At 36.2% G+C, this 23,228-nt stretch overlaps 1 protein-coding gene across 2 annotated transcripts in view; it reads left to right on the top strand.

The window, feature by feature from the left end:
• The window catches only part of ANKRD10 (ankyrin repeat domain 10), a 31,590-nt gene extending 8,576 nt beyond the window's left edge, over window positions 1-23,014 (top strand). The window contains exons 2-5 of one of the 2 annotated variants that reach the window (XM_013005085.2): window positions 639-730; window positions 11,783-12,018; window positions 17,827-17,922; window positions 21,414-23,014. In XM_013005085.2, coding sequence (XP_012860539.2) covers window positions 639-730; window positions 11,783-12,018; window positions 17,827-17,922; window positions 21,414-21,889 — 900 coding nt within the window. In that variant the 3' untranslated portion in view covers window positions 21,890-23,014. Of the gene's footprint in view, window positions 1-638; window positions 731-11,782; window positions 12,019-17,826; window positions 18,068-21,413 lie in introns of both variants that reach the window. The other variant, XM_045283981.1, reaches the window with a different exon arrangement.
• The last annotated feature ends 214 nt before the right edge of the window (window positions 23,015-23,228 follow it).

Raw genomic sequence — 23,228 nt, 5'->3', positions numbered from 1 at the left:
AAGTATAAAATCTTTTTCTTTTCTTTAAAGCATAAGTCTAGTTGTAATATACCCTTTCTTTAAAAAAACAAAAAATCGCCCATCAAATATAAGATATTCTTGAATTTGTCTACCAAGCTTGCTGTATTTGGGCTCTGTGTTCCTCTGTCTAGCTCTTGATCTTCCAACTCCCTTGTTTTAGATTGTGGTCCTTTTTCTGGTTCCAAATGGAACATGCAAGCTAGGCCCTGATGTGTGCTGACTCACATTAGCATTTTAGGTAGAGTTAGTTGAAAACCAGTTCAGTCTACAAGTTAGATGTTAAGTCCTCTCTTCCCGTTTATTATAGGGTAGTTCTCTTGGGGGTTAAATAGGACGTACTTGTGCCAAGTCCCGGCATAGAATTAATTCTAAATCACCAACTAGAGCATGGCTGCTGTCACTGGTGGAGGCCCCGCAATTTCCCCCAGAAGCTCTTGACCTTTGACAGTTTTAGAAAAGTCCCTATTTCATTTTGTGTCTCGCTTCAAGCTGGGGTTGCCATGTTGCTTTATTTTGAACACAAGTGAACTCCTGTGTGTGTTCATTGTTTGACTTTAAAAAATGTAAACCTTATATAAGCTCTGAATTGTCTGTGTTCTGCCTTTTTGTGTTTGCAGGATTGTGAGGGTGAAACTCCTATTCATAAGGCGGCTCGGTCTGGTAGCCTAGATTGCATAAGTGCCCTTGTGGCAAACGGAGCTCACATCGAGTAAGTGTCTTGATTTATTGTTTGGAGCTAAAGATAAGCAAAGGATAAAAAATACCTGTTTTGTTTTGTTTTTTAATATGAGCAGTGTCTTTTTGTTTTTGAGTCATTTGACATTAGTGAGGAAAATTGTTGTGCAGATCATATTGACCACTAGGCAAAAGGGTGTTCAATTTCATGTCAGCCTCAGAATTCATTGTCCTAAGGACAAGTGTATTATGGAGAGAATAGTCCATTAATTTCGCTTGGAATCTAGAATCATTGACTGCCAGCAACTAATTAGTTGTGTCACCATGGGCAAGTCTTTCAAGTTTGCTTTGCCAAGTTTTAATTTGACGGCCTTAGAAGTGTTACATTTCAGGCCTTTGGACTCACACAATTCTTAAAGACACTTGGCTTTTCTAGGCTGTGATTTCCTCATCTTCGAAGATGTGAGGGCAATACGTTCAATACGTTTTAGAAGCCTCTTGTGATTTTTCAGTGATTTATAGCTCTGAAATAGAAGCTGTATACATTAACGACTTCAAGCTTGCTCTGAACTTTTGATACTGATAGCACTATTTTTGAATATCCTTGCTTAAAGCCCATTTTAGATCTACTAGTTTATTTATGGTTTGATGGGCAAATCTTAGTATTTTAAATATATGAATTTAGAAATGTGATCTTCTATTCATATTTCTGCTAGCCATAGTTAGACATTTTATTTTATATTCATTTGTATTAATGTTTTATTAAAATATTTATATTGTAAAAATGTTTCTTCTGCAGTTTACAGCATTAACAAAATGGATGCAGTTTTCACCCTTAAATGTTGAGTGTAAGCCCTTCAGCTTTGATAACCAAATAATAAAATGATAGCAGCTTTTTAGTTTTACCTTAAGTGCTTTGAATATTTCATAAAATTAATTAGTAGTCACTTTATTTTAATGGTAATATGAAAATTTAGACTTGGAGAAATAAAAACCACATAACTGATTTAGTTTAACCCTTTGGTTTCCATTTCATTATTTTGACTCTGTATTGTGCTTGCCACTGAAACTTAAATCCTGGACAGTAAACCATATAGGTCAATGCAATTTAGTACCCAAGACTGTCTTTTAGTATCTTAATATCTTAGCTTCTGTTTCATTCTGTATTATTGTCGAGATTAGTCACTATTTCAGGTGTTGACATATATTTACATATTATGGTGACTTAGTATTATTAATGTGGCCTGTATTAACAGTTGCATTGCAAGAAACCTTGTAACTTGGTTCACATGCAGTTCCTCTTATCACTTAAAAGTGAATGTTTTTTATACAGTTTAAAAAATACTACTCTAAATGGATTACCTTAAGGCAGTTACATTATTGACTATACATAGATTGAAAATTCAATTTTTAATTTTTGTAACAGAAGCTTTGATAATAAAATACAGTCATCTAAAAATAATTCATTAAAACATTGTCATTTATTGAAAAGTAGATAATTAGAAGTTGACCCTTTTAACAACTTTCTTTCCTAAATAATACTCTTAATTGATCCGGAGTATTTCATGACAAAGTTGTTAGTTTTATTAATGGATAACTTTTTTCTTTGAGCCAATAAACATCTATCACTGTGTCCTTTTTTTAAAGATATAGGTGTCTTTTAAAGAATGAGAATATACTTTATTTATAATTTTGTCCTTGGTTACAGGACCCTCAAGTGTCTCTTTTCCCATCTCCACCAACAGTGATTGAGCATGGCCTCAAATGCCAGTCTGTTTTTCGTTCTCAGTATAAGAGCCACTCCCTCAAGACCCTGCATTATGGTGATTTCCCTTGATTGAATTTTTGATTTTTTTTTTTTTAAAGGAAAATATTTCGTTTGAGTCACATAGTCAAAAGCAGTTTTAACGTAAAAATATATGCTCTTTGGCTTGGAGATAGAGCTAATCCTTATGACTTACGGCTATTGTATGTGTGATTATTTAACATTTAGATAAGACATCAGATTTGCCAGTAAGCTTTATTACAACTTGCTCCTTGATATCTTTTCTATTATTTAACACTTTCAGTCTACCAGGATATAATGGCTTGGTCCTCCAAAACTATGGTACCTGGTTCTGTTTGTTTCTAATGGTGCTATCTTAATGATAGTCCTAGCAAGTAATACAGTTTTTCAAAGGACAGTCAAGAAGCACAGAATTATTTAAAGTTACTTTTTTTCTTTTCCAGTTCACAGTTGGCCAGATGATTAAGTCTTCATATCTTATGCTTTAATATTAAGAACATAATATAAATTTTTCTTTTTTCCCTGTGATTAAAAACTACCTACCTTATGCCCTTATTTTTAAATTAATAAGTTTACTCTTAGTTCCTATATTGCCTTTTGTAATCTGCTACATTAAATAGACCAAGTCTGAAAATTGTCTATGTTATTAGCCATTAAATAAGATGGTGATGAGGCCAAGTATACTCTTTGTGGCTAGAATGGCTTGTTGTATAACTTACTTGTTAATGTAGGTTGCATCAATAACGCATATCAGCTGCTGTGCATCGTATTAAATTTTCTAGCACCACACGTGAGTATGTTAACGGACTTTTTTTTTCCCTCTCTTATTTTAAATCTTAAGTTTTGGTGCCAAGTTTTCCTTCCCAATTGAGGCTTTGTTTCTGCCGCAGGTAATCATGGCCATTAGTATCTAACATTGTTCACATCTGAATATACACAAGATTAGATGTCAGTTCTGCTGCCAGGTTAAATGTTTGCGTACTTTAAATCATCTGAATCTATAGACTACTATTCCCATTTTTCTCTCCTTGCATCTAAAATAGTTTTATTTTGTAAAATTGTTAATTTAGCTTTGATTGTTATTTGGTTTTTCGTCATAACCACTATTTGAATGCTATTTTTGTTTAGAAAAATAAAAAACAAAATAACGGTTTTGATTAGAAAAAAGAGCGTATGTTAACTTGAAAAACATATTGCTTCTTTCTTTTGGACCATAGAGGAAATAACAGCATCAGCTTCAGTCTTCTGTGATTATCTGCTAATAATAGAGACCAGTTTTTTACTACTAATATTGTAAATTGTTTAATTTGGGTGTTATTAGACTATTTTTCATTTTAGTATTTGGGGATCAAGTAAATTTAGTTACCTCTTTATTGAGCCATCAAGTAGAGGCTGTTTCCCTATAACCAGACAGATGCAAAATAGCCTGCCTGTAATGCCTGAGTGAAAACCTCGTAGAAGGGATTTGACTGGACTTAGAGTGAACCAGAGTCATTGCATCTGAGGTGACTTAGTGACTTCAGTGGCACATCCCACTGGCGCGCCAGTGTTTAATTGCTGTACACCGAAGTCTCGCAGCTTTCCTATGGGAGATCACTTCTGTGGAAGCCGGTCTGTGGTCCAGGCTTTCCAATAGGCTGCATATGCTTTCACTCACTTTGATCTCAAGATCATCAGATCACAGGCATCTACAGTCTTATAATAAGCAAGATCAGTGACTCACGCAAAGAAAAATTTCCATACCTAATTTTAGAAGACGGGCACAGTTAGTTATAACAACAAGAATCTACAGCGTGACGTTAGTCATATTTTTTGAATAATCTAGCACACACAAAAATGTTGCTGAACTTTTAAATCCTTATAATTTGCTTTAATTAGGTTCATATTTGGTGGCTATGTTGAACCCACCTTTATTTGCTTACCAATGTAACCCTGTCTAGAAGCAAAAATCTTTTTAAGGGAAACAAACTTGATGAAGGTACTTAATATTTCTGTCAGTTTATTTGCAATTTTTGCACCTGGCAATAATTTAACCCAGGTTTTCCTTATTGGCCATTAATTCTTTCTGAATTTACAGTGATCCATACTGTCTTTGTGAAGCTGTGCTAAGTTTGTAATATGCCATATAGTCTTTTAAAACATTGAAAAATAAACAAGATTGGTTAAGTCTCACACCAATAATTCTATTTTTTTGTAATGTGCTTAAATTATTTGTAACTTATTACACCATTCTTAACTAGTACTATAATAATTCTTAACTAGTGCTGTACATAAAGTCAGGTTTTGTTTTTTTCCTCTCGATACATTTAAAGCTAGTATTAATATTTGGTTGGTGAATCTAGTAGTAGGAAGGATTTTGTTGTTATTGTTGCCTGACTTATGTACACTTCAGAATGAAAATCCAGCCATGGAATTCAGTAGGTAACACTAAATTGGTATTTAAATCTTTACTTGTAATATTAATATGGTCTGGTTTTCAATCCGCTGAATTACAGTTTGTTGCAATCCTAGTTTTGTTCCCTTTTCTAATTGTGACTAAAACAAACTTGTCTGGTTCTATTTTGTGGCTTAAAGAAAATCCTTTTGTTATGGATTTGCTGTTTTACCTGCCAGACAGGAACCCCTTGGTGGCTAGAGTTTTGACAAATTTGGTTAGGATCTTCCTGGTTCTCATAGCAGTCTGAATAATGTATGCATTTGATAATTAATTTATTTCAGACATTTAAATGAGTGTTTTGGCAAATTATGCTTTGACTATAACCAATGGTTTTCTAAATCTAGATGTATTTTTTTCCTTTGTCAAATTATCAAGTGAGAGTGTTGACTAGTTTATCACACTCTTTTAAATGATGCACTTATATTTAATGTATGCAAACATAATTTGGGTGGAATTATAATACAAAACTATCCTCAACCTTGTTGAACTTGAAAACTTGACACCAACTTTATTCAGGATGAAACTTTGTAAAAACTAGTTTCTTCCTTTTGTTACCTGGAAAATATATTTAAGGAAGTCCTTGTCATTATATAAGTTTTTGGATACCAAAGGGTTAAAAATACACATGAATTTCTTTTACTGAAGACATTTTAAATGTTTGCTAATGTTTTGTTTTTGTTGTACAAATGGACATTTAGTAATGTTTTCTTTTCATCCTTTTTTTTTAATGATACCATATATTTGCTTATTTCCATCTAGGAATAGTTACTAATGTATTTGAGATACCGCATACCAAATTTTAACGTAACCAGAATCGTGAGTTAATGGCTTTTAGTCCATATTGTTAAACTTTTGTTGAAATATTGGCATATTTAAATTGACTTCATGCTAAAAATTACCAGAAGGTAATTTAAAGGCAGTAGTGTGCTAGAGCAGTATCTCATCATGGTTAAGGTGGTCACATGACAATGGCTTTAAGCTCATTAAATGTGCTTCTGCACCTTATGTATGTATATGTATTTTTAGTTCAAATGTTGCCTGCAAATATGTGATCCCTTATTATTTAAGTTTCCTGTTTTATGAACCATTGCCCGTTTTAAATCAAGCAGAACATTCTGAATCTATAAAAACTACACATGTCAATGTTTTCCAGCTACGTAATTCGAATTGACTTGATTTTTTCAAGTAATCCTAGAAAGGGGGAACATTCCATATAGAAACTGCTGAAACTGCCACAGTGCCTCTCCGAAAACCTTACAGTTGTGGCATTGAATGTTCAGTATCGCTTCCTTTCTGCACACAAGGCATACTGTTGAGGTATTTGTTGCGGTGATTGGTTTTAATGCTAATCTAGGAATTCAGTTATAGAATCTTTAGATTTGCATGCTTTGCTTACCCTAATTTATGATATCTACCTTTCTATTTGTAAACTAACAGTAGATAAGTTGAGATCAGAATTTTAACAGAAATATTTATAGAAAAATTGTGGTAATCTTTTATTGTCACATGGCATTACTCAAAAGAAAACATCCCAAAGGTGATGTAACAACTCAGATTCCAAAAATTGTTATTTCTGGTATTTCCTGATGCGCATTTAAAAAATAAAATCAAACGTTCTTATTAGAATGGCTTCTTAAACTGTCAGACGTCTTTGTGGCACTGTAAGTGGAAAATAGATGGAGGCTGAGCATAGAAGAGTTGATAAAAGTTTTTTGGGACCATCGTTAGGTTTACTGTTTTCCCAGTGTTATATGAAATGTAAAGATTATTCTATGTCTCTCCATGACTTTATTAACTTCTGAAATAACTGGAGAAATTATAGAGGGAACTGGGTAGCCCTGCCCCCAAATTGCTTATAAAACATTATAATTATAACTCTGTAATATTATGGGAACTAGATTCAACAGGGAGCACACTCGTTATAGTTTCTAAAAGCACTTGTGGCAAATCTAGCTCACCAGTCTAAAAGTCTTCTTATGCTAACTTTCTTAGAAAGAAACTAAAATTGTAAAATATCAACAAACTGGTACCACTAGGAGTATTCCGAGGACTGATAGTTCATTCAGAGAAATCTCTTACCCCTTTCCAAGCTTTCCCTGCAGAGGTGGAAGAAGCACACCAGCGTTGGGAGCTGCCTGCCGCCCCAGAGTCATCTCACAGCAGGCTCCCATGCTGGGAGTTCTCTTGTTCTCAGAAATTTTATATCATGCCAAATACATCACGATGAAGACATTACGTTCCAAATTGCATGTTTTCATTAAAGCTTTCATTAAGCGTAAAGTGTGTAGTAGTTTCATTACTGTTTCCATTTTAATTCAGAAGGTGGTTTTTTGACAGTGTATTTCTGCAATTTCTTCCAGAATCTTAGTTTCCCTTTGGGTTAATGCATTAAATACTGCAATTCTGATTCATTTTAATTTTCTCTGTAATACCTCAGCTATCACAGTGTGGCTATTTAATATATTCAATAAATATCATTGAAATGCCTGCTTTTAAAAAGTTTGTGCTATAACAGAATAAAGTATGAAATTTGAAAGTGAGACCATAGAATTTGTAAATCCCCCAAGTGTGTCATTCACATGCCCTGCTCCCACTGAAATTTAGCAAAATAACTTAGATTTGATAGCTGCTTAGCTTGAAACACTAAATAGGACTTGAAGATTTATTAATAAGGGATACATTTTAACCAGGATTATTGTTTCGAGTATTTAAACATCAAAGTAGATTTCTTTTAACAAATAGGGAAGCATATATAAATGCATTTTGAAAGCCTAATATGTTAAAAATTAAATGTATTTTGAGAACTATACATCCCCAAACCCGCTGCTGTCAAGTTGATGGCAACTTACAGTGACCCAGTAGGGCATAGGTAGAACTGCCCATCGTTCTCCCTGTTGAGCTGCGACGTGAGTTTGAAGTGCTGGTCTTTTGTTTGGTAACTGAGGACTTCGCCACAGCACCATTGGACTCCCTTGCAAACTGTACCATTAATTGATGATTCTAGTCTCACTGAACGGTCATATGCTTCTCAGCCTCTAGTACATTTGACAGTCTCAGGTAACTAATTCAACTATTAAAAATTGTTGAGAGTCCTATGAAGATGGAGTTCACTTGATTCCCGTTATCTACACTGACTAGTTTAACAGGCACTTAGAATTTGTGACAGAAAGTACTCAAATGAAGCAGCAATGATTAAATTCCCTCATAAGTTTTCCTTTTGTTCTTTATATAAACATATTTTTGATATTTAATATTCTGTGACTGATTTGGCACTTTGTCCTTTTCATTTGAATTGGAATGTGCATAAAAAAAATTTTTTTTTCCTTAGGAAATCATATCTATCATTCAGATGAGAGGAGTTACAAAATGAGTTTGGCATTTTTTCCAGTGGTGCAGGAGGTCAAATGTAGATATTTTATGACACAGAATTATGCGAACTCCAAATGTTAGTGTTTAAAGATAGGTCTATGAAGACGGCGTGCCCAGTTGTTTATGTGGTCTGCTGCTGCTTTGAGATAACAGCTAAGTAGTTGTGACAGACAATCGTGTGGCCTACAAAGCCCAAAATCTTTTCTCTAGTAGCCCTTTATAGAAAAGGTGTACTAACCCTGGGACTAGATGGTTCTCTAATATTTTGGTTCCCCAGATGGTGCAGAGGGTTAGTTGAAAGATTGGAGGTTCAAGTCTACTCACAGGGACTTCAAAATAAGAGGATGAAGAAAAGGAAAGCCTGCTGTACTTCCCCAAAATCTATCACTTTGAGGGCTGTGGAGCCCAGTCTTACTTGCCCACACATTTCCTTGGCCCCTAGCAGTTGGGATTGACTCCATGGTAACTGGTACTGATAATTTTTATATGTCAGGTCAGTTTCTGTTATGTGATGCACAGTAGAGCAATCACTTGCAAGATTTTTTCATTTGAATTGAGGAAATAGTGGAGTTAACATTTCACAGGGTAAGAGAGGAAGTAGTCAAATGTAGTAAGTAGGAGAAGTGAGAAGAGGCACATCTCTGCAGGCCAGTAGTTACTGGAGTCTGGTGTCAACAGGTCATCTTGGAGAGGAATATGAGTGGAAGCAGAATTGAGCTTAATGTATACAAATAGCCATGAGAATATTTTGGAAATCTTTTGTAGATTGGTAGAAACAGAGAGGATCTGTATGATTATTTGTGTTATTATGAAAAGGGATAGAGCCATTCAAACTCTGAGCAAAATTATGATCTAATCTTTTCACTGTCTCAGATTCTGTTACATATCTACATTTTCTGGAATCTTCATTTCATCTGTTGGGATGAACTTCCTTGCCCCCAAAGTTTTATGAGGAACCAGGGACTTGTGTTTGTTCTTTCTTCGTTGTTAATGCATCAGAGTACATAGCATGGATAATCTCTCTTTTGAGCTTTACTTCTACTTTAAGGTATATTTTGAAGGGATTGTCTAAAGCTACTTGGAACTTTGGCTCTAATCACTGGGTGACATAAATGTTAAAAGTGCCCAGGTACTCTCCAAAAGGTTGGCGGTTGGAACCTACCTGCAGTTCTCTGCCCAGGAGTTCCTGAACCAGAGTCAGTTTGCCAGGAGAGCTTGCCCAGATTGTGGGGGTACAGGAAGCAGCCCTGAGCCTCAAGATACTGGCAGTATCATGGCTTATTTTTCTTTAGGGTCACACTTTTTGGAAGTCCAGTGACATTGCTATCCTAACCCAAATTCATGCTAGTGTTGGTTTGCTATATGAAATGTAAATAATTGAATATATTTGGGATGCTCTTCTTTTCCCAACTTCAAAACTTTGGCATTGTCTTTAGGCATCATCATTTTCTTCGGTGAGCTGGCATTTATGATTGTAATTGACACTTTTAAAATGACATGGTAAAAAAATTAAATTAAAAAAAAGCATGCTATAGTACTTTGTTCTTTTTCTAAGGCATAATATTTGCTGTCAGCTTTAAGCTAGTATTTCTATTGGCCCTAAGCTCAAGGGTTTATTTTCATTTTTATATGCCTGTAGGAATGATTATAAATGCTTAATGCTCTCGTTAATTAATCTTTTCAAATTTTAAGCAGTTAACTTTTTATCTTCCTATGGCAACTTATTTTTTTGTTGAAATTATTTTATAGTAGATCTTCTCTAGACCATTTAGATTACTTTCTAAAAATAAAACACTCGGGTGATTAGCAATCCATATACATATAAAAATGTGATTTAAGTGACACCGTTTTGCACAAGAGTAATTAATATAACTGCCTCAAATTTGTCATTTCCTTATGTAATAATTAACATGTTAAAAAATAAGAAAATTTGGAAATTATTTTCATTGGAATTCCCAACCAATGAAGTCTTACTTACTGTAAGTAAGGGAAATGTCAGTTTTCATTTGTAGCAATTTCAGGCACTGCTACTTTATATTCTCAATTGTTGGTTAGAGAATTTTCAAGTCTTTTTTGCCTCTTGTCAAACTGGATTTGAACTTCCACCTTTCTTCAAAGTATATAGAGCATTTCTTTATCTCATGCTTAAAAAAAGAAGTGCTCAGTGTGATAATCCAGAGTCAGATTTTTTTGTTTCTGAGATCAGAGCTTTATAAGTATGATGGCTATACTGCTTCCTTACTAAATGGAAAATCCATGTTTGCTCCTGATCTTACAACTTTAACTTTCAAAATGATTTTTGCCTTAACAGTAGCAACTGTTTGTAGGGACCATATACAGGGGGACTTCTAAAACTCCTTGGAAAGTGGAATTAAAAGGGAGTAGAAGGAATACTAACTTTTTTTGAAGGACCCTCATATATTAAGTCTGGATTGGTTGTTTCATTTGATGTAAAATATCTCCTCTAATCTAATATCACAGCTTAGCATGCTAGTAAATATGGAAGTTGTGTGTGTTTTCTTTTGCTGCCTAGTACTTGGCGGTTTTAATTTCTCCATCTGCAGTTACCAGAATGTTTTGTGTTTTTACAGGTTTACTTCACAGAACAGTGTGTATTCTTCCAGAGAGAAGCTGCAACATGGAATTGCTTTTTATTTCTTAAATTTTTATTCAGCATTCTAATTAAGGGTTTCAAGTTCAGCCATTTCTTTTATAATTGTGTTACTCGGATCTTTATAGTCTACCACCACCTACTTTGATCTGAATTTTGGCCACTCTAGAATATGTAAAATAGTTCTGCATTTAGTGATAGAAATCTTAACCCTGCGGATAAGTTTTTAGGCTAGTAATCAAAAGAAATGTTTATTAAAGTGTTCTGGGATGCTAAAATGTTATACAAGTTCTTAGTGCAAAACACAAACTAAACTGACTCCAGCCTCTAAAATCTGATGATAAATATTAATGTCAGGACATCCTTCTTAACTTCCACTTACAGTGTCACATGTTGGCATGAAATCTGCTTTGCGCAAACTTAAACTTCCTGGTAAACCAATTATTTTTGCATTTAGGAAGCCAGTTCTGAATGCCATGGACAATTTTAGTACATGTTTGTTTGTTATAATTTTATCCAAGCTAAAGGAATTAATTATTAAAATTAAATACAGATAATACAGAATTCAGTTTCAGGTTAAGTCTGAAGTTGGTATAAATTTAGGCTCTTCAGACTAACATAAACGTGATCTTGAGATATTAAATAGGAAGATGCCTTTTTAAAACCGTTGAGTATATTGATTTTTAAATTATCTCCCAAATCGTGCTTAGAAATCAATGATGTATAAGAGAGAAGTTAGTTGTAGAACTAGGATGAATGAAAAATTGCTATACATTTTTGTAATCTTTCGTATCACTCTCAGATAGTTTTAGTCAGTTCAGCAGGAGCAAGAACCGAGCTCAAAGGCTAATGGAATATAATTCAGTTTTTTTGTGTCATACAGCCTGAGAAATGCCAGTGGCCTGACAGCAGCAGACATTGCACAAACCCAGGGTTTTCAAGACTGTACCCAGTTTCTCTTGAACCTCCAGAATTGTCATCTGAACTGTTTCTATAATAATGGCACCTTAAATGGGGTTCATCAGAATGTATTTCCTAATCATATTAGTCTTGGAGCAAATCGAAAGAGATCCTTGGAAGAGTCGGACACCATTGGAGTAAAGAAAGCTAAAACTGAAGGTGAGACTGCTCTTTGGGTGGGAAAGAACAGCTGTTTAATTTCGCATCTTATTTATGCCTTAGAGCTCCTTCAAGCCCAGATCTTCACCGAAGGTGTTAAATGTGCCTCCCTGCTGCCACTTGGAGGATGGAGGGGGTCTCATAAGGAAGTAGGGTGTAAGAGGGCATGAAGTAAGGGGGCGGGGGTTATTGGTTATATCTGTTTGAAATGTAACTATTAAAATAATCTATCACTGTGCCTGATTTTTTTTTTTTAATTTTGTGTATGATTCAGAGATTATAAAAGCTGATGGTGGTATGGCACAAAAAGTTGTTTTTAATGTTTGGGGAAGTTAGGAGTCTCTAAGCTTTACCCTGTAAGCACTGTGATTTGCCCCTAGACTCTTCCACAGGGTCACTGCGTGTTGGGATCCATTCAGGCTGCAATGGCGGGGGCAGCAGGGGGGGTTGTTTTATGTCTTAGTTTGTATCCTGAAGTGGACGAATGTTAGGTTTGTCACTGTAGTTCGGAACTAGCAGCCACTCTGAAGGAGAAAGAGAGGCTTTCCCTTCCTGTAAAGAATTAAAGTTCAGTCATGGAAACTGACAGGGGGAGTTCTCTGCCTTACAGCATTGTTATCGTCAGAATTGACTTGAAGGCAGTGAGTTTGGTTTTTGATCACTTGATGAGGGAACTCTCAAAATGTGGGGAAAATCCAGTTTTTCATTCCATTTTTTCCATGAAGTTTTGAAACCACTTTGTGTGTGTGTGTGAATTTTTGTGTTTCTGTAAGTACAGGTTGTTACCTTCTTCACTCTTGGCTGCTCCATTTCTCTGGAATGGAGAACATGACATATTATTTCATTTTAACCATTATATGCTGAGTATGAAATGGACTGAGTAGGACATTTATCATTCTAGACAAAAATATTTTTTGAGCCAGTTACCCAAATGCTCAAAATCAAGTTTTTCTTAACTTGAATAACTAATTCTATTTTTCCCCCCCTAAATATGCAGTTTCAAAATATGTTGCTCTCATTTTTGTTGTTTTTCATTGTAATTTCTGGTGTGCTGTTTTAATTTGCTGTTTAAATGTGTGCAAGCTTAAGTTTTGGATTCAATTTAAATTGCTCATAAGTGAGACCCTAATTTTTTTCCTCTTGTAACATATCTAAAGTAATTTTTGAGTAGCTGCATTAAAAAAGTATCTAATGTTATTTCATAGTGCAATTTTGCTGTTTAATTTTTTTCACGGCATCTGAGATGTCTGCGTTCCATTTTCCATGAACTTTCTGAAGTTCTCACAGTTGACATTACAATGTTTTTCAGGTAGTCATTCCTCTCAATTATATTAAGGAAATTTGGTCCGAACACAGACTTGGGTAATTATTGGGTGCCCGTTCTGGATCCTGGCTGACTACATACGCCAGAGGCAACACTGCCCGCGGGGCCTGTGCTCTCTGCACAGTTGTCAGCGCCCCGACATCCTGGATGAGACGCAGTTGTGGTTTTGGTGGGATGGGGTGCCAGGGAGAATGAAGGAAAATTTGGAAGTAAATGATTTGGTTGATACTGATTTTGATGAAACGTTTGTTGGTAATGTTTTCTCCAGTTTGAAATGGTTCTAATAAGCACCAGTATGTGTGTATAGGTTTTATATATATGAGGGGTACCCCCCAAGGTTTCTCCCCCAAAGCTATGTAAATTTTTTTTTACAAAACAACCTCATTACCTTCAAAGTACTCTTCCATTACACAATACATTTGTCAAATCTGCGATTCCATTCTTGGAAACATTTTTCAAATGTATCTGGATGGCTGAGAGAACCTCCCTCGTTTTTATCTTCACCTCTGTCATCAAATTGCTATCCTTTCATGGCCCTCTTCATTCACAGAAACAAAAAAGTTACTCGGAATGAGGTCAGGTGCATGGGGTAAGAGGCATGCTGTTTTTGCCCAAAAAACTGGCTCACTGTGATGGCTGCTTGAGCAGGTACATTGTACTGGTGGCAAAACCAGTCCCGTCTGCCACAAATCAGACCTTTTTTGTTGCACATTGTTAAGATAATCTTTTCAGAACCTTTCTAAATAGAAAGTTTGATTAAGAGTCTGGCCTGGTGGAATGAAGCCCAAGTGCACTACAAGTGGGAATTTTTGTCCATTTGGGAAATTGACGGACACCATTATGAGGTTTGTCATCAATTGACATTTCACCTTTTTTGAACCAAGAAAACCACTTGAGTTTGTCTCATAGCACTGTTGTAAGCTGTGTTCAACATCACAACAGTTTCTGTGTTACTTTCCTGAGCAGGAAACAATTTCACAACCGCACGCTGTTCTCCTGTATCACATCAGCCATCCCCCAAAATTGAGGTTCAACTGAGGTTGCTTTTATGAGAAAATTCACTTTGACTAGAGAGAAACCTTCCAAGATGATGCCACTGGATACGCTGACTCGGAGCGAGTTGCCGGATGCGTTCTCCTAGTGGGAAAAGTGCATACTAAGAAAGCTCTGCTCTGGAGTTTTTTGAGAGGGTACCCTTGTATACTGGTGTTCCCTTGAAATAAGAATTTCAAGGAAGCAATGTGTGAGGCACACTCGTACACTTACTACAGGTGTTGCCCCCTTCCCTTAATACCAGCCATTTGCTCATGATAGGATAGTGGTGTTTCCCAAAGTGGCTGATGCTGCCCCTCGAGTGGTCATTGCTGAAACCATCCAGAGGATGGCTACAAGAAAAGAACCTACCCTCACTTAATCCTAGATTGTGGGCCATAGTACAAAGTTTTTTTAAATTGCCTGGGGCATACGGAATAATTTTGGTGTTTTTTTTCCCCCCCTGTGGCCCCATATGTTTTTGGGCCTTTTCCAGAGAGAGTTTTGAGTGTGACATGTGGTGTGTGTGTTTTGTGTGTTTGGGTTTGCCAGCCAACCTTCAGGAAGGCCTGGCCTCACCGTTCATCTCTGTCCCATGGAAACTCAAGTTATTCATAACCTGGTTAGAAAAGGGTGCCAGCCCATCCATGAGTAAAATTTCATCTTGCTTGTAATTAATAATCTGGTTGTAGCTCCAGAATTTTGATAGAAGGGAGCAGTTATGAATATTAGAAACCTAACTGAATCTATACCCTACATGATAGTGGAGACAGGAATTGTCATAAGACAGATTGGTAATAATCAGGTCTCAGGTGCCAAATTGATTTCAACCATGTTAATGATCTTCAAATTTCATAAAACATAGGTATTTAATAATAAAATTTAGAGGAAATACCTATGATGTTTTTCGATTTTAAATTATCGGCGGATCTTTTCTAAAGCACTCTTACTCAAGGATGAATCACACTGGTCAGATCATGGAATCTGTGGTTCTTGATTGTGTGTGTTGATGAGACTTGAATACTACGGGAGAATGAAGGTAATCTGACTTAGCGTGTCGTGTGATATGCTAAAGACATTGCCACTGTATTGCTACCCTCTAGCCCACTGATTGAGTACTTACAAATTACAGATGATAGGAATAAAAGAAAATATCTTAATTTCTAAACTCGGTTATCATTGAAGGGCGTTAGTAATTATCTGTAGGTTCTGGGAATAAGGGGCTGCCAGGATATCTGTGGAGGCGATAATGAACTCTAGGATCTGTAACGTGCTTTCCAGAGAGTTTTGTTTTCATAAAAATGCGGAAATGTGAAAGCTTGTGGTCGGCTTCATTTTTATCCTGCTTTATCAGTGAGAAGTTTTGTATCAGAATTGACAGGCACATCAACTAGAGCAGTTTCAGGCACAGCAATGCACAAGTGCACTGAACAGTGTGTGCCTGAAGGCTAGATGAAAGCCTGTTTCTCCTTGCCCAGACTGCCCTTTGGCCCTCTAGTGGCAGATATTGGAAGAAACCCTGGCTTTCTACTCCCACTAAGTGTCAGCATGGAGTTTGTCTCTTTTTATTTTAGTTTTTTTTAATAAGTGGTGGATACGCCCCAGTGCCTGCTTTCCGAAGTTCCCAATTATACCTATGCTTGCAAGTTCTCCCAAGGAAGGTTTGCCCTCCACAGTTCAAGACAAAATCACAGAATGAGCACATAGTTCCTTAAAGGTGTCTGGGTTGTATTTCCAGCAAAGCCTTTTTCTTTTTACCTAGTTAGTTCTGTGGTTTTGGTAGGCCAGTCCACCAATTCTCCATGCCAGGAAAAAGCATTACCTTGTTTGGCCTAGCAGACTTTATATAATGTGGAAAGGGCAGCGTTTTGGTAGTCAGAAGGATTTAAAGCCTGACCCATTACTGGCTGTTTTACTTGGTCTCCCTGTTTTCTGCACGAACCCAGAAGGATATGGGGGTTAGTCATTGGTACTAGTTCTCTAAAACTCTCGTGCCCCTCCTTCTTTAAAAATGTAAGATGCTTTGTTGACCACTGGTTTCGTTAAAATGAGCGTGCTTCCTGGGGAAGGTAGGGCTTTTCTGTCACTGTCCATGACCGTGGAGCTGTAAGAGAAATGATGGCCGTAAAAGACTTGAGATCTGGTTTTGAAGGAGCTTATGAAGGAGGCTTCAAAGAGTTCTTGGAAAAATAGAATACAAAAATGTCCTGGGGTATTCCGTGAAGTTTTTTAAGCCTCCACTTTTGACTTAGTGCTTGTGAGGACTTCTAGCCCAAACCAACACTCACACCACAAGTATACTTCTGTTTCTCTTCAGTAACCGTTAGAAAGTGGCTTTCTCCAGCACGAGCACTGTGTTTGTTGGCACCTTGCTTTGGTTTGGGGGAATAACCTGGAACTGCTCTTACAACTGCTTCTGTGGTGAAGATCATTCATGTCCTGAGAAGAACTGATTAAAGCTGCAAGGTTCAATTCTCCCTATTTAAATGTTGACCTGAAAGGACCACTTAGCACCACAGATTGTTGATTTGTTGTGTGTATTCTGTGATCCAGAAATGACAGTATTCATGGGAGTGAAAATCAGAATGGTACATTTGTAACAATGTTACAGTATTCAGGATAGGGGGAAAAAGTCCACTTGGAAGATAACAGTGAGAAATTTGGTAAATTGTAGCTATACAGATTATTATTCAACTTTTAGGATGCTTTAACAATTAATTGATGGTGAATGCATGCATGCCATGTTAAATTATTGAAAGTATAATTTATGATAAGTTTTTATAAACATGAGAATGGTTGATCCTTCAGGACAGGATTTACTAATGGAGTAGTATTTAGAGCAAAAGTGCTTAAATTTGCACATTAACTTCCACTGAGACTTGAGTCATTTCTAAGAAATGGACATTTTTAGGTTCTCCAAATGTCTTGGAACTTAGACCACTATATGTTGGTAGACAGAAATCAAATGCCACTCACATATTGATTCAACTGTCCAGAATCTCGACCTTTACCTAATTTAATTTGCTAATAAAAATCTGGATGTTTTTGAAATACAAAGATTGTTTTCCTTATTGCAAGTTGTCAATATACTTTTATAAAACATCATTTGAAAGACCATTTTTTATCACAAGATAGTGGGTGCTAAATTTAAGGGAAGTGCTTTGGTTGCAGAATACGTCTGTGGGCTACATGATAGTGCTTGATCTTCTTGAAGCCTGAAAGAGAGTGGTTTAATCAAGTGAACCAAGAATGATCTGAGGCTTATGAACTGTAGGAGAGACTTTGCATACTTGGCATCATTATATTACACTATGCTCATTAGTAACCTATAGATTTTTAAAACTTGACTGTTAAAAAGTGTAAGGTAACTTGACAAATGAGAAAGAAAAAGTGTTTGTCTTAAAGTCTTGTATTTACAAGAGAATCTGAAACCATCTTTATTTCCTGTGCAGCTCAAAGCTTGGATTATTTCATGTCACAAGTGAACAGTGAAGCAGAAGATGATGCTGACAAAATGCACGTTGATAGAGAATTTGCTGTTGTAACAGGTGGGAGTGGACAGTTTCCTGTTAACTGCAACAACAATCAAATGGTTGAAGACACCAGACCACAGGAGAGTGGTTCTGTTGGACCCAAAGAAATAGAAATCTATACTGTTTCAGCAATGCAAACCCCTTGCCGTTGCAAGAATCAGTATGCATATTATTTCTAACATAAGTTCCTATACAGTTCTTTTTTTTGCACTTTGTTGTCCAGTGTTTTTAAAGAATGTTATTCTTTTATTTGTTTATCTTGGACAAGTTTGTAGCTAAAAGGATAAGTATCTTGGGTGCATTTTATGGATATGAAAACTATAAGTGCAATTTTTCTGTTTTAATTTGAGGCTTTTGCTTAATGTGCCTTGCTTATTTTTAATGAGCTTTCCACATTTTTAATTTTCTGATACATGAACTTTGGGTAAATATGCCATTGCTAGTGATTTTACCACAATATACAGCAAAGACAACCAGCTGTCAACATTAAGAACTAGTAAATGTCGTCTTGACTTTGTAGTCCAAATATGCCCATCTAGAATCGTTACTGAACAGTTTTGGTTTCTGTGGCATTCAGAATTAGTCCTTAGAATATTATACTGTTTCACAAAACACAGTATATGTACCATTATGAAAAGAGTTGGTAGTCTTTTTCAGCACTTAAGACAGACTCATTTCTTTCTAGCATTTAGAATATCTTAAAAGTATCTATCAATAATTTAATGCTTTTTCCCTCTTGTTTGTTTTAAGTGGCTAAGAAAACTAGCCAGTTCTGTTCATGTTTGATATAGTTAGAAGTACATAAAGATTATTTATGTTACTATATTAACAAATCACCCTTTAATTAAAATTACTGTATCTTTTATGCTAAATTCTTCACTGGGGATAAAGAGTATGCCATTTGCTTCCCAGATCTTCATGAAAATAGCATTTCTGTTCACGAATCAATGTGTGCATCTTTCTAGAAACTACAGGGTGCTTATGTGTACAGTTACCTTGATGCTAAATAATTAAATAGGTAGATTTTCCAGGGGGACTTCTGTCTAGCTAGAGTATTTAAAATAACCTATTCTCAGGGTCTACTTAATCTTAACTAAAGATAGGTAAAGAACTCCTGCCAGCCCAATGGTTGAGTGCTCAACTGCTCACCAAAAGGTTGGCTGTTCAAATCACATCAGACTGCTTACCCACACCCCTGGGGAAGGACCATAAAGACTGCCACCGAGAGAACCCTGTCCCTGCTACCTGCGGTCGCTGGGAGTCCAAAATCAACTGAAGGGCACCCAGCAGCGAGAAGAAGTAACCAAACTCATAAATCAGGCTTAAGAAAATAAATGATTACATTCTTCTGAAAAATGGGAAGCAATAATTCTTTAGTCTCCAGATATAAATTCCCAGAATTTTCAAGTTCAGTTAAAGACCAGGCTTGAACATAAACACAAAGTGTTACGTGGTACTTCAAGCAAAGTTCATCCTACTTAACAGGTGTCCAGTGAGCATGCCCTTTATTGTGCACAATTTCAAATTCTAATACTGTCTTCTCTGATGGACTAAGTACCACTTAGTACATCACTAAAGAGTCTTTAAATTTATTTTGGAGAAAAAAATATAGATATTCCCCTAGGGATAACTTAGTTGTTTTGTTTTTAATTTCATATTTAGTCTTGGAAATACCTCATCTTGAGTTTTAAGTAATTGGGGAGCTATCATGTTACTTATGGGGGGAAATTTCATTATTCTTTTTGAGTTTATAGCAGTTTGTAAAATAAGATTATTGTCTATATTGCCATTATTTGATGATTAATGAAATATTTAAAAAATGCTTTTTTTATTGAAAAAGACATGATTGTGTTTGAGACAGAAAGTAGAATGATGGGACACGCAAAAACCTCTATCAGAAGTCCACAAGGAGTGAAATTAAAATTAAGACGTATTAGGTTAACTAGATTTAGGTAAAAATCTTATCTTTTAAATTAGTAGAATGGAACTCATGGATTGCTTTAATAGAGCTGGACATTGGGATAAAATTTAATATTACCAAATAAGGTGTTTGGTTTTTTTTTAACCATTCTCTAGACTGTTCCATGAATTCCTGTGAACAGTACACCAGTGGTTCTCAACTTGTGGGTCGAGACTCCTTTGGGAGTCAAATGACCCTTTCACGGGTCGCCTAAGACCATCGGAAAACACATATTTCTGAAGGTTTTAGGAACGGAGACACCACTCCTCTATCCGTCTCCAGGCGGGTCTGCCCACGTGCAGATACGCCCACCTAGGAGTACCCAGCGTGGAGACTGTTACCCATGCTACTCCATGATTCAAGACAAAATTTCATTGATTGGTCATTAGAAATCAATATTTCACAATATATAATTACATATTGTTTTGTGATTAATCACTATGCTTTCATTATGTTCTTTTTGTTATAATGAAAATATATCCTGCATACCAGATTCATAACAGAAGCAAAATTACGAAGTAGCAATGAAAATAATTTTATGGTTGGGGGTCACCGCAACGTGAATTGTATGAAAGGGTTGTGGCATTAGAAAGGTTGAGAACCACTGCAATTCACAGAAAAATAGCTTGTAATTGCCTACCACAGCATGCATGTACATTTTGTAAGTGGCACTTTTCCTTAGAACATCTTCATAGATGTCTCTATAGGCAGATTAACCCGTCAACATTTTTTCTAATGTAAATGGGTTTTGAAAGTATCCTCCCAAAATGAAACCTTAAATATCATAGTTAATTTTAGTAGCCAAATTCATAAGCTACTCAAAACTGCATGAGAATCATTACTGTTCACGGCTCCTTTCGATGGTTACTGATGTTCTCTCCCATGCCAGTGCTCGTAAGTGGCGTCTTGCAGAAGGCCTATGTAGAGTTGAGTGTTACCCTGGGGGTGAAATGTGTTCTTTTTAAACATTGCCGTTTGTGCTTCCCTGACTTTTAATTACGATGCTGTCGTATATTAGCTGGAAGAGCTTTCTTAATTTATATGCCTCGTGTACCACTTTTAAAATTTTTTCTTTTAAGAGCTAGAGCATTTTTATGTTTTATTTTAATCCTCTGTGCGTGGTGGGAGGGGCAGGGAACAACCTGGCACTCAGTTTTGATGGGGTTTTGTCAGATACGACTTTAAAAATCGCTGTCAAAAGGACTCTTTAAATAAGGATCGTTTTCTGATGACTTTTCACTATTGTTGGTGTTATTCATACATTTTATATAAATATGTCAACTTCTGTTTATGAATTTGGTACCCAATGCTACAGAAATTTGATAGAATTTTCCTATCTTATCCAACAAATACTTCTGTTGTGTTTTATTTTTTTAAATCTAACTCCCTATGCACTGTTTTTACTTTGGCAAAGAGCTGTTTGGTTTGGGGGCAGGTAGGAAAAATGAAAGAAATGCTTTAGGATTATAGCAGCCCTGAAACATTTTATCGTTTCTTCTCCCTCGTTGGTTCTGAATTTTGGTGACAGGTGTATTTCTTAATGCAGATGTGAAAAACAGTAGCTCCGTATCGAATACATTGACAAATGGATGTGTCATCAATGGACATTTGGACTTCCCCTCCGCACCACAGCTCAATGGAATGGAAAACGGAAATGGCCAGTGTTTAACAAGATCTAATGGAATTAGCAATGGACTCGTTCCGGGACTGCCATTGATGAGTGGCCGGGGTTCTCTCTCTGTTACTGGCACAGAGGAGCACGAAAGGACTGTGCATGCCAACTCTGATATGTGCGGTGCTCTGCACCTGAACGGGAGTCCAAGTAGCTGTGTGGCTAACAGACCTTCCTGGGTAGACGACATTGGGGAGAATTTGAACTATGGACACTACCATGGGTTTGGGGACACTGCTGAAAGCATCCCTGAACTTAATAGTGTTATAGAGCATTCCAATTCTGTGAAAGTGGAAGAACGATATGACAATGCTGTTTTGGGTACAATGCACCTTTATCATGGCTCATAAGAGCTTCTGGCCTATTCTTTATCCAAAGTACATTCGTTCTTCCTGTTAACCAACTCAGAATATTAATGTAGCATTAATTTGAAGGAATGCCACGACCTGTACTATTTTATATATACACTTGTTTAAAGAAGGAACCTTTTATTTATCAGTTTCCGAGTTAGTGTGTGCGTGAGTGAGTAGGGCTGATGTAGTGCAGAGGTGCATAAACAGTGAGAGAGCGGCTCTTCTAAGAGATGTGCTTTGGGGATTGAGTTTTCCTATCTAAATAAAACTGAGCAGAAATCATCACATTTCCTTTTGTCAAATTATATCTGATCAAGATGAATTAGGCCGTTAATGTGGTGCCTGGTAACCTGTCTACGTTTATTTGCACACGAGCATCATCTTGAAGAGCTTGCGTTCACACCTTGTTGCGTTCAGGACAGAACACAGCTATTTCCCTATGCAAGATACAGCCTTACAACAGATCTCTTGTAGCGATTTGTACGAAGCCAAGAGCTTAATGTCTTTCTCATTGTCGTTTGAACTTACTTTGTAATTCACCCTGTGGTAGAGATCTTAATTGTATACACGCATCATGGTTGGGGTATCAGTGGTCTCCCTTCAGTCATGTGAAGTAGATCACTGCATTTTGTTTTTCACTGAAAATAGGGTCAGCCTGGGACTTCTGAGTTACTTTCTTTTTATTCTGCATTTCCTTACTTTGTCTCTAGATCTTTTACCACAGAGAACAGTTTCCTTTTTATGTAGTAGACATTATCTATCTGTAGGCCCTGTCAGGTGAAAACATTTAAGTATTTGACTAATATTTTCTTTTTTCCTTGTTTTTAATTTGGGGGGGGGGTGTTCTGCTTTAAAATATATACTGCTATGTATATCTGTAACAGAATTTTAGATCTCTTGATGAAACTGCATTATGTTTATGGTTTTTTAGATGTTAGCTTTTGTTTAGACAACTTAGTTACACTGCAAATACTGTAATGAATTTTTACTTTTCTGATTTTTTTGTAATAAAAATAGGTGAAACATAAAAAGTCAAAGGGATAAACCAGTGTACTAAGAGTGTTATTAACATTTTGCTTTAAAACTGTCCTTTACAAACTGAATAAAAAGTCCTTACATTGACTTTGTCTCCGGGGTGTCCTCTTTGGGGGGAGGGTGGGGGTGGTCAGGGACAGACTGGGAAGGAAGATGGAATTTTTTTTCCCCCATTTCATTTGGTTGTAAGGGTTTACTTTTTTCTTTGGATTATCACCATATAATAATTGGATATACTTTGATTTATTAATACCATAAAACCTGTGAAAACCAGAACTTGACCGTACTGTCATGTTTTCCT

Source organism: Echinops telfairi, unplaced genomic scaffold (assembly GCF_000313985.2).
Source record: "Echinops telfairi isolate 266 unplaced genomic scaffold, ASM31398v2 ScPeMD7_7467;HRSCAF=8505_1, whole genome shotgun sequence".
NCBI classification, from domain to species: domain Eukaryota; kingdom Metazoa; phylum Chordata; class Mammalia; order Afrosoricida; family Tenrecidae; genus Echinops; species Echinops telfairi.
This window is presented reverse-complemented; position numbering and strand designations above follow the sequence as displayed.